The sequence below is a fragment of the Passer montanus genome, unplaced genomic scaffold (assembly GCF_014805655.1).
Source record: "Passer montanus isolate IOZ18808 unplaced genomic scaffold, ASM1480565v1 scaffold56, whole genome shotgun sequence".
Lineage (NCBI taxonomy): Eukaryota > Metazoa > Chordata > Aves > Passeriformes > Passeridae > Passer > Passer montanus.
Window position 1 is genome coordinate 4009882 of NW_024370595.1, and position 17396 is coordinate 4027277.

The 17396-nt window shown below is 38.9% G+C and overlaps 1 protein-coding gene across 3 annotated transcripts in view; it reads right to left on the reverse strand.

Moving 5' to 3' along the window:
* Positions 1 to 17396, reverse strand: part of JADE3 (jade family PHD finger 3) — a 63431-nt gene that overhangs the window by 13476 nt on the left and 32559 nt on the right. For all 3 annotated transcript variants that reach the window (XM_039725719.1, XM_039725718.1, XM_039725720.1), the window contains 4 exons: positions 7201 to 7358; positions 5153 to 5343; positions 2815 to 3026; positions 118 to 285 (listed from right to left, as the gene is read on the reverse strand). In XM_039725719.1, coding sequence (XP_039581653.1) covers positions 118 to 285; positions 2815 to 3026; positions 5153 to 5343; positions 7201 to 7358 — 729 coding nt within the window. The remainder of the gene's footprint in view (positions 1 to 117; positions 286 to 2814; positions 3027 to 5152; positions 5344 to 7200; positions 7359 to 17396) is intronic.

Consider the following 17396-nt stretch of genomic DNA (forward strand, 5'->3'; position numbering starts at 1 on the left):
CACAGACTGAGCAGCCCTATCAAAAAAAGCCCAGTATTATGTCAAAGACCTTAAATCATGAGAATAGGCAGAGGATGGAACAAGAAGGGGAAGACAGGAGAGAAATTAGGGTTTTACCTCTGGAATCCAAAGAGCACAGCTCACATGTGCCCACTTGGTCCCCGTCCTGGTAGCTTTCATGGCACCTCCTCTTTTAGGACAGAGGAGGCACTGAGGATGTATTCCCAGGACACAGGTGCGACACAGCCAGCTCCCTTCAGGTACTTTTAAGATTCCATAGCAAGCCTTGGAGAAAAACAGGTATTGGAATCATTGTGCTGAAATTATTTCACGCACAAGCATTCATAATCACACAGAGCAAAGCTTTCAAAAAGCAAAGGCACAATCTGGCTTTCACTTCATCTTTCTGTGATTTCTTTACCTTAAATTGAGTAAATTAATCCAAGGACAAACAGCCCCAAAAGCAATAGTTTTTACACCTATTTATGAAACATATCCACTGGGACTGCAACAACAGCACTGGTGTTACAAACCTTCACCTTTAATGACTTTTAACTTCCTTTAAATTAGATACTGTATCTAATACTTTCTAAAATCACAATTTCCTACTGCTAAAAATGTAACTCTAACATAATTCTAGCTCTAACATAATTCTATTTAGGGATAGGGATGTGAGCTGTTTGACTGAAAATCATTTCCTGCAATGTTTGTGGTTACAGTTCTGTGAACTTTTCTTTAAATATTTATATAATATTGCAACAAAAATTACAGCATACACTGGAATTATAAGATGCTGGGGCTTACAACTATTTACTAAGTACTGTACTTAACCACATGGAAAATGAGAGATTTCTTAAGTTTTGCTAGATTTGAGAATTAAAAGAAATAGTTTAGTTTCCAATTCAGATTCCTCATGGTTCTTAATGGATCCAATGGTGGATCCTGCTGTATATACACATCCTTCCTACCTCCATGAAACTGAGCATATCTGAAATCAGTGGTTGCCACCAAGGTCTAATTTCATGCAACCACTCCAAAAAAAACTTTTATCAAAAGGGTGGATATCTCATTATTTCTAACACTATCTCTGGTAATGATAACATAAAAAGACTCAAAAAAATGGGATCAATAGTTGAAACCATTCTTTCAGATTAAATCTAGTATAAATTTCCCATACTTGCCTTCCCAGACTTCTGCTTGTAAGATTTCAGTAATTAATATTAAACAATATCATAAAACATTGCACATTTATGTCAAGCTTGTAGGGAGGGGGACTTCTCTGAATTAAATGTGGCAGGACTGACTAACCTAAATGTTTTTTTTTTGCTGTGACAACTCCTGTAAAAGCCCAACAGGGGGAGCTGCAATCCAAATTTTACAAGTGTTCTTTCCTCCTGTGGTATATTCCCACCAGAAGTCTTTTTGTGACTAGAGCAGAAGTGGCATTACATCTAAGATCATGTCTAGGGTGTTGGAAATGGACTGAAACTATTTTCTAATTTTAACTGATAAGCAAAGGATGCCTGGACTACTAAAACAGTAATTTCACAATGTGTTTGAGCCAGCACAACAGGGTACCACAAAGGAGGAATTTTCTCACACTCCTCCTCCCCTCCATCTCCAAGCTTGTGATGACAAACAGACCTGAGGCTACTTGTTGAACCAAACTGATCCAGATTAAAAATGAAACAAGTTGTTGTTATAGTCAGGATTTGCTCTAGCCCTGTTATAGTTAGGATTCACTCTAGCCCAGACACAATCCAGTTTGTTTCAGGCAGATCCAGCACAGGGAAGAGTGAGGGGCAAGGAGGCAGCAGACCATCAACTCAAGCTCAGCTGTCAGGAGACAACCATGAGCTTTGACTGCAAATCCATCATTACTCCTTAACAGGCAGAAGCAAGGACTGGAGGAGGCAGCCCAGCTGCCAGCCATATTCCTGTCACTGGCCACCTTACTGCCAACTCAGGCTCACAGGCTGCTTCACACCGGGACTCAGGTCAGGAAAGCAGCCAGGCTGGAAGCCAGCCCACTGTGAGCAGAGAAGTGACAGGTCTTTTTTCAGTCAGATATGTTTTCCAAATATTACTTGCAATCAGTACAAAAATGCATTAAATAAAAAAAAACCAAACCACTTTCTTGGTCTCTTTTCAATTTGTAGCAAAACTCCCTTCCAGAACAGGATGCACAAAAACCACAGGATTCATACCCCTTTTCTGATTATAAGGATATCTTTACCTGACTATGCTGAGCTCAGGCAGTGTAAAGTCTTGACTACATCTGAAACACTACAAACATGAGCACCATTCAGACTGAGACCATGGTTTTTGCAGGTGCTGATGGCTTCTGAAAAAGATCACTCTATTAAGTGCCTACATATGGTTCCAGATGGCTAAATTTGGACAGTCTACATCTGACTAAATAAGAAGTCAGTAAAGGAAAAAAAAAAGCTCTGAAACAAATGATCTTTAGATTTCTCACAAACAGACAAGCCAGTATTTCCTGTCCTGTTTATCTTCAAAAGCAGATTTAGTAATAGGGGGAGCAATTATTTACAGTCACAGAGGAAATACTTGCATGTCCCAAATACACACTTTGCATTCCTAGTACTAGACTGTAGCTGTCCACTTATTAACTATGCTAGACCACTTAATCTACTGTAATTATAGTCCAAAATTCACCTCAGTATCACACCACCCTTCATATGTAGAAAACCGCAAAGTCCTCCACTTAGCATTTAACTTCCGTTCAAATTCCACATTTGCCTGGGTAAACTTAAACCACAGGAGAGTGTCAAGGTTTCTGCAGGCACTAACCTGATGGACACAAATGTTACACTTGTCACAGAACACCATGTCATTGCCATCCTCGCTGTCCGGGGACCGGCACACATCACAGATGACGTCCTCGTCGTATTCGATCCCCAGCCCCTCTTCGGTCTCGATGGCGTGATTCATGTTCTCATGACAGTGCCGCTCCAGCACTTCAATTGTCTTCTCCATCGTGTTTTCATCCAGGAGCCCACATCCTACAACAGAGAAAGGGAAGGGCAATTAGAGGACAGTCAGATGCTTCTGAGTCAGAGAAGGCAGGAAGAGAAAAAAGACAACTTCTAGCAACTAATGCAGTAGACATAGCATCTAAAAATAAAATAAAAATAGACAAGATTTTTCACTCTACAGACTAATTATAACATTGTTTTATAAATACAAGCAGAAATACTACTTGAGTAAAAATTTTACACAAACCACAGGGCTGCACCTGGAAGAAAACACTGCAGCATAAAAGACAGCAGTTGCTGTAACTGCTGGCTGCTCTCATACAACCCTTCCTGCACCTCCATAATTTTACTAAACACTAATGAAATCCAAAAATCACACACTGTGTTCTTCTGAAGACTAATGCCCTAGGAAATAAAACTTATCAAGAATACTTCTTATCTTGTAAAGAAAGTTGCACCACCCAGTATCTCTAAGTCCATCGTGATGAAGTGATCAAAAATGATGATTATGAAAACTGGTTTTATTTTTCTGATTTTTTTTTTTAAATAAGATAGTATGGATTACAACAGTATATTTATCTACTATCTGTTCAGGTGAACACTACACACACTACATATACTCACCACTAATCAAACTCAGCATAAGCAGGAGCACTTTAAAAGTATTTGCTATGAAACTGGCCCTCAGCTTGCAGCTTCGGGACATGCACTGAAACCCCATGATGTTCACAGCTACAAGACATCTCCAAATTGCATCTCATCAAAATCCTTCCTCAAAAATGATCATGATGTTCACAGCTTATGATTTACACAGGCCTTCAGATGTTGGGATATTCACATAACATTAATTGCAGAGGCTAATATTTTAACTAAGGCTACTAATTGTGATTCCTTGTTACAAACAATGAACAGGGAGAGTTAAAGCGTTCTCTCCCATGCCCTAATACTTTCTCATTGCCTGAATTAAATGAATTACTGAATCATTCAGGTGAGAAGGGTCCTACAGAGGGCTTCAGCCTCTGCCTGGGCTCCAAGCAGAGTCAATAGGAAATCCAAAAAGGCTGTTGCTTAGCAGATACATGGAGTCATATCTTGAAAATCTCCATTGATGGAGATTTGCCCCCTTGAAAAGCTAACAACTTTTGCCTACAGCATGCCTGTATGGCTGGGAAGTTATTTGTCCTTACTTCTATTTATGTGCATCCTTTTGCACTGGAGCTCAGTCATGAACTCCCTACTTCACCAAACCAGTCTCCCAACATATCTACTAATTTTTCTGAATGCATAATTGAACTTTCTTGTGCTTGGAGGACAGTGTTCTTGAAGCCCTGCTAGCTCTCTTCAGTAATTCCACCCTTCAGAGCTGCCTCCCAGATCCCACCCTAAGTAGAAACATGCTGTCCTGAAGTCTAGGACCAGAAAAACTACTTCCCCTCCTCACTCCCCTCTGGATCTCAGTCACCACTATTTCACTGCTGCTACAGACAATATGGCCATTAATTATCACTGCTCTATAGGTACTTCTCATTTTATTAACAGCAAATGCAGGAGATGCCAATCTGTCCTTCCTAAAGGACCTACAATCACCCATGGAAGAACAGCCACACAGGCTACTCCACCATAATTCAGTTATTCTAGTGATGATTCCAATATTTTCCATAGCTCACTCCTGCTCATAGACCTCTATACCCACAACTTGCATGGAAAAAGAAAGTTTACTTAGCTGATTTTGAATGGGCTAACATGTGTGAAACTTAATTACTCTGTTGAGAACACAGCATGCAAGTTCCTCAGAACTCAGAATTTGTAGATAAGTTCCAAGTTCAAGAAATGGAAACATCTGCTTTCCCTACGTAGAATCTTTAACTTTTGAAGTCCTGAAATTAATTCCACCTGGTGTGGGCTTTTTCTCTCCAGCCCCAGTCTGCAGAAGTTGCAGATGATTTTGGACATCAAGAAATTTTTAGGCACATCAAGTAAAACATAAAACATTAACAGATCAAGAAAGTAATTACTTTTTTAGCTCCTGTTTCTTTTAGCATTTCCGTTCAACTCTCATTCAGCAATCTTTCAGAGACCTTACACAGCACACTACAACCCCAACAGCAGAAATTAAGTGCAGCTTTTAAAATGAGAACATGTTGTGGAATTACCCATTTCTGTAAGCTCTTCATTTAGCTCCTGGAGCCAAAAGATGTCCATGTCATCCAAGTCATAGCGACACACAGACTCTGCTAGTTCCAAAATGTTGATGTAACCTGGTTCTGTGGGTTCTTGGCTGGAACAGTGGATGTATTTCCTGGGTCGTGTATACAGTACTTCTTTTACCTTTTCTGCTACAACCCTGTGAGTGAAAAGAAAAAATTAAATACTTACAGCTTTTTAAGACCCATTCTTGAAAGACATAAAATATTTGCTGTAAGTGCAAAGAAAGCTGGGGTTTCACAGATTTTAAACTAGCCAATAAATATAGTCAGCCTAGGCAGACAGGATTCTGTAAATGTCATTTTTTCACCCAAAATGTTCCAAGGTTTACTACATATACAGAACCCTTTTTAAAATGTAAGCCTGTCCATATGACTTCCATTTAACAAATACTACTGGTACGACAAAGCAACTGGTTTCTGAAACCCACAGAAAGTATTATGTACAAAACCAATATAATCTATATTCTCCCTAAATTATATAAGGAAATCTTGCCAACTGATGTCTTGAAAACACCAGCTTTTCAATGAAAGCTTACTGTAGTAATTCTCCTGTAGTGTCTGTGTGTGCAGAGGTGGGGGGGAAATCCTTGCTCTCCATTTGGGATACTCAGTCAACATTTATTTTGCAAATGACACCTTATCCACATTACAAATACATTATTTTTGTTATGCAAGAAACATTCTGGTGCCAAGCAAAAATGTAAAGGGGAAAGTCATCCAAGAAGCAATGGAGAAAAAGTTTTGTGTTCCTTCTGTTGTTTCTTTCTGTTGTTTCTTTCAAGTATTTTCAGAGATTAAACTCTGTGTTTAATTGGTTTGATTTTGGAATGGAAAGAATAATCCTAACTAGATAAAGTTCAATCTTTCTCTGAATTCAATGCAAAAAGCCCTACATGTGGAAGGAAGCCAGAGACATACAGAATGGAACAGTGCCATGCATGAGCAGCTCTACATGCTTTCTGGAGCTCACCCTCCACAGGACAAGATAAAAACTCTAGAAAATAAGGCAGCAAAGAAGGAGGAGGCAGCTGTCAAGCTGTATCTCACATAATTCTAACTGGACAATGTGGATTATCAATGTTAGAACAAACAATGTTCTTCTGCTATTCTTCATCCCCCTTTACCCTGCTCATTTTTTGCTCTAATTCTCTTGTGAGCGTTTCTTTTTTCTCGTCCAGTTTTTTTCCTGTAATATAATACTGCTGATATGAGCTGCAATATACTTATTTTTAATAACTTGTTAGTGACAATAGCATCAGTGGAAATTAAATTATGCTGACTCAGCACTTTCACCAGACAATTCATTTCTCTTAGTCTTGAAGAGCATGCTGGCATTAACCTTTCTGTGTTCAAATATGCTTTGTTTCCACCAGGAAGGGCTGCAGGACTACAGTGCTATGTTTCCCTAGCCTAAACACAGTGTGAGAGAACAGAAGATTCTTTATCTTATCTTCAGAATCTGAGATCACTGAACTTCTGTAATGTTAAACAGCCAACTGTGGTGAGAGAAGGTAGAAAAAGCTAAAACATTGAGAATAACCAAAATTAGATTATATAAACAAATGTGTGATTTTACCAGGTATCAGTGATTACTGCATGTCTAGAGCTCTATACCATCATGCAGTGTAGGGAAACCTTTCAAGTAATATGCATAAGATATGGGTTTATTTTTAATTTATTCAACTCCCCATGCTCAAATAAAAAACAGCTTTTAATCCATAGCACCATGTGCCTGAGGAAAAAAGATCTCTTTACACTCGCAATGTAGATACTGTAACAGCGTGCAGACAGAATGAGATCTGGACTGAAGCACCACAGAAATGTTTTCCAAATTGGCACTTGTGTGGTTTAAGAACACGTCTGAAGGCTGCTACACTGCAGATTTAAACATACCAACAGAGAAAATCTGACTGCACTTAGACAACTTGGTTTTGAGAGACCATCTTCTCTGAGTTGCCATCTTGTACACATGATCCATGTCTGATCACCAATACCTGAGAGAAGGCTGCGGAATAGTTTCTGGACTGGCTGGAACTTGAACCCCTTTCTCCCATTCTTGCTTCCAAGTGTCCGCAAAGACGTAATACTCATCAGGGTTGACATGGTGAGAATCTGGGAGTTTCATGGCACTAATGAGATCCTTGCGGAACACCTGCAGGAGACACAGAGTGCAAAGATGGATTTGAGAAAGAGCATTGTGTTAAAGAATGAGGCAGGTATTTTTCTTACCTACACTGAAACAGTGCATATACATTGATAATTTTTTAAATAGTATCAACACAAACAAATCAATCTGAAACTACCTACATTATTAATTTTTAGTGCATTAGGTATGGTATGATAAGAAGTTGACACTAATTCAAAACCATGCTGTTGCCCAAGGGCTAACCAGAAGGAAGAAGGTTTTTACAGATAACCAGAGAGAGGAGAAAGGAAGCCTGCATCTTATTCAAGACTCCTCACCACATTTTCAATCAGCTTATTGCCAGCCTGTAGGGTGCACCCGAACTTAGATACAAAGTAGGATATCCTTTTCTTTCACTCAGTTCAGCTACTTTAAACTGTCATATTCATCATGGGCTACAAACAGTTGCCATGGCAAAACTGATGGATAGGCACTTGCTCATTTATTAAAACCACTTGAAGTTTTATTAGTTGGGACCTCTGAGATCGAAGATGAACAGCTGCCTTTGCTGGAACACAAGACCTGTGTTGCTCTGTGTGTAAGCAGTGATAGACAAAATCCAGCCAGTATCTTTCAGCAAACCTCTACCATGAAACACCATCCTCATACAAAGCAAACCATGGCAGCAGATCCCCAGCCATTACACTTGCCTCCAGAGAGTTAAGTTTTTACAAGCATGTAAACATGATTATCAGTCATCTCAAAGCTTACTTAATGTCAGTATCTGTCAACTACAGGTGCATGCAATTTAAATAAAGGGCATATTTATCCTCTATGGTTTTTTTCCTCCACTGCTGCACTGCACCAGCTTAATGTTCAGTAAAGCAAACAGTAACTGTGACTTGGTTTTAGGGAGACATTGCAACTAATTAACTGTATTATTGTAATAAGAAACCAAATCCTCAAAGGGCCATAAAACGAAATGGAAAATATCCCTGCAGTAAGTTGTGACAGGTTGAATTCTCTTCTTACCAATTCAGTTTTATGACCAGAAGAGTAAAAAACAATCCCAGAGCCCAATATCTTTGTGTACCCTTTTCAATTTGACAGTACCAGACTGGTTATGCCTACTGCAAAAATTCTCAGCTGTTCTTGGAAATCATCCAGTAAATATTACTTAAAAAGTCTCTGTGGTAAACAGGTATTGAAATAGCTGCTGGTGACCTGGAACATCAGTGTAACTTCATTATGTTCTACAACTGCATCTCATATGGGTGGCCAGGAGAGCAAGCTGACCGAGGGTACTCAAACCCACAGATTCAAGGATCTTGTATTTGCTATTAATGTGTTACCTGTCTTAGTTCAGAACAGAGTGTTTACTGCTGCCTTCTGTATAAAACTCTTCAGGTACATAACAGGCCTGTATTAAAATCTGAATGTCAAGAGTGAAAGCACTGAGACTGCAAGCATTCTTTTTTTTTCCCAAGCACTATAAGTACAACCAAAATAAAATGTAAAATTATTTATGCCACTTAAAAGACATTTTAGTTTTATGTGTTACAGGTACAGAGCCAGAATTATGAGAAGCACTAAGAGGGCACAATTCCAAAGAACACCAGAAGGGAAAAGTATGAAACAGGGGAAGTGTAATGACACTTTAATTACCAGAAAATATATTTCTCAAATCTTATCTGAGGTAAGTGCTTTACAAACTACCTTTTAAGCCACTGACAGAATGTAAAAGTGAAGTATTTCCAATCAAACCCACTATTTCTTAACCACTAGATGAAAAATGCTATTAACGGCATCAGTATTCTAACTACACTGCTTAGCAGCAGGTCTTCTGATCATTCATTATGTATGCAAACTTATCTCTGTTTTTAGAGCACAAATCTCCTGGAGCATGAACTTATTCTGGGTTTCTTTTCACTGTTGTAAGTACTAACCACACCATCACCATGCCACACAAAGTTCTCTACTTCAGATTTCTACAGTTTACAGTACAGGTACCACTGAAGGTGAAAGATTTAATCAATAAAAAGATAACTCTTGAAACCTTAAGGGACTCCAAAACTCAGCTAAGACTTCCTAAGAATTGCCTGTCCATACTTGTGATTAACAGTGCAATTGAGGATTTCTTGCAGACACTTGGAATCATCACAATCTTTAGCTCTAGTCATTCTTCATTTCTTCATGTGTGGCAAAGCAGGGTCTTCCAACAGTAAAATATCTCAGAGGGCAACGTATGAGAATACTCAATCTGTATTTCTTTCATTGTAGGAAAAAACCAAAACACTTAGGGGACTCAAACAGAGTTTTCTGACAAATCAAGTAAATTCTACTTCAGCAGTCAGCCTTAAGGCTATGAACTAGGCCATCAACACAAAGAGCAGCACACATGCCTCCAGGGTTTAGATAGCCAGCTTCTCCTCATGGCCATCTCTTTCCAACATTTATTTGAAAACCAAATAAATGCTGCTCCTTTACTAACTGTGTCCAGAGAACAACAGCTACTCTGCTCCACAGCACACACTCACCCCTCTTGGCAAGAGCCACCTGCATTTCCAGTTAGCCCATGAAGCACAGTGGTCAATCTTTCCATGACCCCAAAGTAGCTCTACTTCTTACTTTATATAAAGGACAATCCCTTCAACTTTATTTTAACATCACCTGTAATATCATACAAATTGAAAATACCTGAAAAATGAGCATATCAAAGCTAGGTTTATAAGATATTCCCATCCAGAAACATAACTTCTCACAACCAGACTCAGCTGGTGCCAAGTGTCTTTAGCACACAACAGAACAAGGCCTTGCAGAGCTGAGCTATAACCAAGTGCAGCTCCCAGAGCCACACAGAAGAAACTCCCCACCACTCAGAGCATTCCACAGTAGTTACTATGTGACAGTGGGATTTACTTAAATTAATTTTTAGCAAAGAGAGCATGAAAGTACAAACGAGTTTTAGCCTTACCACGGTGAGACTGCTTGGTCTGAACTTAAAATTTCATTTTGCTGCCAGGAATTTTTAGCTCCAACCACAAGCAGTACAGCACTTTGAGTAAATTACATCAATGAAATGTGTCTGCTTATGTCATCATTGTCTCAATCTAATCATTACCATTTCATTGAGAACGTCTATTACATATTTAATGCTTTAGAACTGGGACTTAAATCTGGAACAAAAGACCTCGCTCTTTAGTCATGTTGTGGTTTTAAGCCCAGCTGGAAATTAAGCCCAGCTGGAAACTACTCAGCCACTTGCTCAACTCCTCCCATCTTCCCCCCCAAACCTGGTGGAATGGGGAGTAGAATCAAAGTAAAACTTGTATGTTGAGATAAGAACAGTTTAATTATTGAAAATAAAGTAAAATACAACAATAATGGTAAATAATAGTAACAGTAATGATAATATAAAGGAAAAACTCAAACAAGTGATGCACAATACAATTGCTCATCACCCACTGACCAGCACCAGAGCCTGTTTCCCAAACCCAGATCAGCTCCCCTTCTGGGTAACTCCCCCAGTTTATCTAACAATTCTATGGTGTGGAATATCCCCGTGGTCAGTTTGGGTCACCTGTCCCAGTTATGGTCCCTCCCAGTCTTTTTGGTTTTGTGGCTTGTTTATTTTTTTTTGCATACCTCCTCCCTGACAGAGGATGAGACATAAAAAGAGCTCAGCTCTGCAGACACATTGACATCTAGAAAGCCTTTAAAAGCTAAATTCTACAAAAAGTCTTGAGAAATATGGATGCTCTGCTCCCCCGAAGCACTAATACACCAAGAAACAATGATATCAAAGATATAGTTTGCACGTTATATTTGTTTTTCAGACTTCTGAGTCCTATTTGGAAATTATATTAGAAGAGTATGTCCAAGAAAAAATAACTTCTCAGAATTTATTTTAAAGTACTTCACCAAAAGTCACCTATGATTTGAATCCAAACTCCTTCTGGAAGCACTCTATGGAAATGTAATATATGATCTTCCTCACTGAACCCTGTTGTGCTTACTCTAAATAAATCAGGCTCTGAAACAAAGAATATGATTTTGTATGAAGTATCCTTATCCATTAAAGATATCAGGGAGAATACAAGTAATGCTATAGAGACAGTAAAATACTAGCATTGAAAACAGAGAATGGTCTTGACAATAAATGGCCTTCTACAAACCCCATCTTTGATGAACAATTCAAATATCAGATCTGCACAGACTGCCAGGCACTTTCTGTTCATGACCACTGCAAACTTAAAATCACATTAAGAAAAGAAAAAAACGAGTGAAATACCTTTTCCAATACCCCTCTGTAAGCTACTACTGAAGCTGACTGATGCCACTGCTCATTCACCATGTCTTGTCCAAATGTATGTGGAAAAATAAATGGATTGTGTCATCTCTTAAAAATGAAATGTAAGCCAATACTTCTTCTTGCGACACTCTCCGTGCTTTCAGGTACTTTGATCAACTGCTTACAAACTCCCAACACAGATAAGTCACTTGTCACAAACATCTAGGCCATGACTGGGAACCACACCTCCAAGGTTTAAGGAAATTATGATTAATTGCTCTTGTTACAATCAAAGCCCACTTTATGCTGGATTGAATGTAACTGCATGAGGCTTCCCTGGCACCCAGCAGAACTCAGCAACTCAGGTTTTTTAGTTCACACCCATCTCTTGGGGAGTCAGAAGATGCACAGAAACACAGAGCTATGATTTTTTTAAAAAGCAGGAGGGAACTACTATGTCCTGTCTTCTCTGCAAAAGTATATTAGATCTTTTACAGCATGGAATGAGGGCCAGCATCCTCTTTAACCAGAAAACATCCAGCATTTTCCTAGATTTTTGGTGTCCCTCCTAACCCATCTCGAAGGCCAAGTTTGAAATTCTATTGTCAGACACTTGAGTTTATGTGAAATGTAAATTACACAAGAGTTTTTCCATCAAGTTGAGGGTAAAATAATCTTTGTTTATTCTCCTTTGAAAGGATCTAGTAACTTTTATTCCCACAAACACCCCCAAGCATTAAGGCTTACTCTATTTTTGTAGCTCTCAAATACAGGCTGTGTGTGAACTGAACTTCCTCTTCCTCAACTGAACCCTGTTGTGCTCAAGTTGAGGGTAAAATAATCTTTGTTTATTCTCCTTTGAAAGGATCTAGTAACTTTTATTCCCACAAACACCCCCAAGCATTAAGGCTTACTCTATTTTTGTAGCTCTCAAATACAGGCCCTCAGCAAAGCCAGTTACACAGCAGCAGGTTTACACCTAAAATCACCTGATAAATAATAAAACAAAATTTAAATTCTAATGTGACTTATTACAAGTGTAATAAAGCCACATAGCATCTGAGCATACTTTATCTTTGTATGGATGTTTGACAGCATGTGCAAAAGACTCCCCATTTACAGGGGATGAAGCTCCAAGAACAGAACTTGGTGATCTTATCCTGGAAAGGTAGAATTTTTCCTATTAATACACTGCAACCTGGGCATGAAGTTCCTGAACTAAGAAACTTACCTTATAGAGAAGTGTAGAAACTCAAGGCAGGTTTGATTTGGCTTTTCGTTGGTTGAGCAATTTTTGGCAGCAAAGTAAATAAAAGGCAACATAAATTTCAAATGGAAATGAAGCTACAGCTCCAGACACACATACCAACTAGACTGAGAAACTTAAAATGTTAAAAATGCTGTGATAGTCAGGAATATGTGTAGAATTAAATCTGTAGTTTTCAAATGTCCACACAATTTGGACAAGCAAGGCAGTAAATCCTCATGTTAAAAACCCCTTACTCCCTAAAACTAGCTTAATGAATTATCCAGGACCCAAGTAAATGAAATATTCTACTTTTCATTTAAGTAGCCATGACTCTTTCTAGCCTCCCTTTACAAGCATGTATAGGAAAAGCCAGGAAATTGGATACTAAATCAATGCTGCCTAACATCATGTCTCTGACAGTATCTCAGGAGCCAGGAGAATGTGCAAGAACACGTCAAGTTTCCTTCTGGTTGCTAATCAGACATAAGCTTTGGATTTTGGGGTTAATCCTAACAATCAATTTTTAAAGTGATATTAATTTATACAGATATTTTTAAAAATCTGTACTTGCTATCATCTGTCCAATTCCTTTTTTAATCTTGTTTAATTCTCAGTCTCAACCACTTCCTGTAGCAGATGAGCTTCCCAGCCTAATTGCATGAAAAGGATATCCTTTAAATTGCTAGAGATTTTCTAAGTTTTGGCCTCATTTTTCAATGCTCACGGCTGCCTTTTCTGTCCAGTTCTTCCACCACAAGGACAGGCAGGACTGAAGCACTCCAGCTCTGCTGTTTCCAACCCATTCACACTTTACTGTTACGCCTGCTCATTCACTTCAAAGGTAAAATAGCTCAGCCTTTTCACAAGCAAGCTCTTCCACACCTTTCTGCATTTGGGTCACTTCTTCCTAAAGAGTTCAAATAGCCTGAGACAGTATCTCAAAGGGAAAAAAAAAATCATAGAAGTAACTGATGAGTTTGCACCTCCAGCCTTACATATTTTTTTTAAATCAATTAACCCAAGCAGGCTAAAAAGTAGCTCACGGATAACACATGCTTACCAGAGGTCTTGGGAAGCCTGTACATGTCCCAGATAATTCAGAATTTTTTAAGGTAAGCATGCACATAAAAGTGGCAGTTTCTCATTACACATGGTGCATGCAAAGCAATATAGTTTAACCATGTTGCACATTCAGTCACAGAACAAAATAAGGCACTTTAAAACTGCAAAAAGAGTCCATTTGCTGCCAAGAGTCTAGTCTTACAGTCTTACAGTCTCAGGATCAAGACCTACAATTTATGTGGCAGTTAAATGCCACTAAAAAGAGTTTCATGTATCCAAGTAATGAATGCAGACCATTTACTTTTAGAAGATAAGCTGCATTTCACATGATAATACAGCTGTCACAATCAGCAATGAGGGATTAAAAAATTCTCCTGCTGTGAGATTCAAAACCCTATTTGCAAAGAGAAGTAAAATATTACCATGTTATATGGAAAGGGTTTAAAAAAAAAGCACAACACTAACTTAACTTCCTTGCACTTTCAAGAAGGAGACAGGATTGAAAAAAGATACACATAAATTTGAGTGTCATAAAGATCTCTTAGGCTCTTTTGTGACCCCACAAGCACAAGAGAAAAGACATGGTCAGCCATACAGGCCAGTCCAGCTAATGCATTTTCCCTGCAAAAATTATTCCCACTACTCTGCCATCATTTTCTGCCTCAGCTTTCATGGAGACAGGAAACTGCCAAGTACAGGCTTCATGCTGAGCCAGACATCCAAATGTCTCCTACCCTGCTGCTCCCACACAGCCTGCTGCAGAAGGTTGTGAGTCCCTCCTGTCTACGTTTAAATCCACTGAGGGGCAACACCACAAATGGTATGTGGCCAACGTCATCATAAAAGTCTCCAAACCAGCTAGGACTTTGAATTACTGGTGTGCCTCTAACCTCAACACAGCTTATTTATTCACAGTAAATGGTAAAGCTAATTGGATAACAGAATTTTTAAGTCACCATTTCAGTAGTTTGTGATAGACTGTAATCCAAAAGGTGAACAGCAAGAAAGAGACACAGCCCTGCTTTTGACGTTACCTACAGAAGCACCATGGTCTGAAGAAACATCATTACAGGCTTCCCTTGTTCTCACCTCTTTCTCTAAGGAGGAAACTGGAGTAAGTTGAAACCAGATCCAACCAATCAATCAATCTCTTCTGGATTGATACAGGCTCTGGAAATGGGCTTTGACATCTGCACTGTTACACAACACCTCTTGGCCTGGCAGTAACACCAGATGACCTGGCTCCACTGAGGCCATTCCCAAGCCCACCTGGATTCTAAAGCACCTGGAAGGCAATTCAAGCAGTCCTCAGATGCAGCCACTCATCACTTTTTACAGGCAACCTCAGAGGACACGGCCTATTTAGGTAAGTCCTGAACTGGACATACTCACTACTTGCTTATTGGAGCACCAAACCCAAGCTTTTGTTTGGAGAGAACCCAGGTACTCAGGGTGGGCTGATGATGGCAGAGAAAGGGGAAGAAAGCATATGTATTCACATGCAATTTATTTGAAAAACCAAGGCTTAATGGCATGAAAAAAAATTTAACATATGAAGACCATGAACAAAAATATTCCCAAACAACTATTTATAGCTTTGACCTTCTAGATTTTCTGCATCACTAACTCAAGAAACAGCCTGCTGCCTGGCAAGCAGAGGTGAATGAAAGGAGAGCAATGCCAACTTGTTACAGAGAGGCCTTGCTAAAGAGATGCTGTCAGCCTGAAAATTTAAATTTCTATCTAATAGATATTAGATGTGTAGTGGGGTCCCTTTTCAGTATTTGCTTTGCTCCCCTGTCACCACTTGATGCATAAATAACCAATTTCAATGCTCTGCTGACAAAAGCATTTTGTATACTACACTTCCCAGCATATGCTTTTAAAGAAGCCGGAGGAGTGCTTGCTTCTAGCAGAACAAAAGCAAAACATAAACAATAGCCAAAAAAGTCCTATGTACAAGAGGTACAGTACTACTGTCACCTCCACTTCCACTCCTTTTCCAGGATAACTATATTTGTTTCAGGGATCTTTTAAATATTATACTCAGGAAACTCTTTCCAAAGAGGATATGTTCTAAAGTTTGGGATTTCTTTCCTTTTTTTGTTTTCTTCTTTCTTTCCCCTCAGGAGCAGAATCTTAAGTCAATTATGGCAAAGAGATTCCAGTATTACTAGAAGGATTACATTATGAAATAGACTTCTTAAATTTCAAGTGTATATTCCAGATTTTGTTCTTCAAAGTTTCATATTTCAAGCATTAAAGGAATCAAGATTTTGCCTCAGAACTGGTAAAAGGCAGCAAAGATGATCTGAAAAGGAGGAACTGAAAACACTGCTCGTTTTAATTCCTAGAAGTTATGTAAACAGAAAACTTGCATGCTACATAGCTGGACCACATCTTCATAATTATTATTTTAATGTACATATGCACATAAGAGAAAAAAATGGAGCAAACTCAAAGAAGGCTGTAATAGGGCAATCCCTAAGATGAAGAGATACAAGAATAAAACTGGATGGCTGGGCAGAAAGAAGGGATTGGTAAGAGACTAGCACCAACGTGTATCTGAAAAAGCAACAAGCCTGCCAATATATGTGCTTCAGCTCCCATTTGCACAGCTTGACTAGTAACAAAGCTACTGCCTAGGCACATATGAGCAACACTTACAAGACCTCAGTAGCCACAAGCTGCTTTTAAGATTTAAATTCTTACAGAACCATAATCCTCATAACAACATCTTAAAGGCAAAAAGCTTAGTGGGTTTTTCTTAACCTTCTTGGTAGCTGCAAATAAAACACTATAAATAAAACTAGCTAGCTAGTTCTAGCCATTTTTAACTTTTTTTCCATTTTCTTTTAGAATTAAGTGAGTCTTCTTGAATTGACTTGCAATAAGAATTAAGCTTCCAAAGAAATGACACATTCTGTATCATTTACCATGTTCTTACCACACCAAACCCACCTAGTTGGCAGCATTTAGAAAAGAAGCATGAAGCATGTTTGCTGAATAGCTTAAGCTACAGGAGCACAACCTACATATTTCACACAACCTTGCACAGCAGTAACCACTCAGGTAAAAAGCTGCTGGTATAGTAAATAGCTTTAAATTCTACAGAAATAAAGTGAGGTTTGTCAGTCTTTTTTCAGCAGTCATACTAAAATTCTGAAGGACTCATTCAGAGGCAACGTGGTAACAAGTAAGGGGAATGAGCTACAAGAAATATTTCTCCAATTTGCAGTTAGTATCTGACTTCAGACCTTAAGAAAGCACGCATAAAATCTAGAAAAGGCAGCCAACAAATCTTCCACTTAGAGGGGCTACCAATGGCATGGTTGACAGGATGGCTTTGGGCATTTAGGCTCTGGATTGTGCATAAATGTCAATTTATTAAATAGGTCAGTACAGGTCCAGTGACAGTGATGGTAAGTGTTACAGTTCTAACAGGTGGAGATGGCAGAGTAAA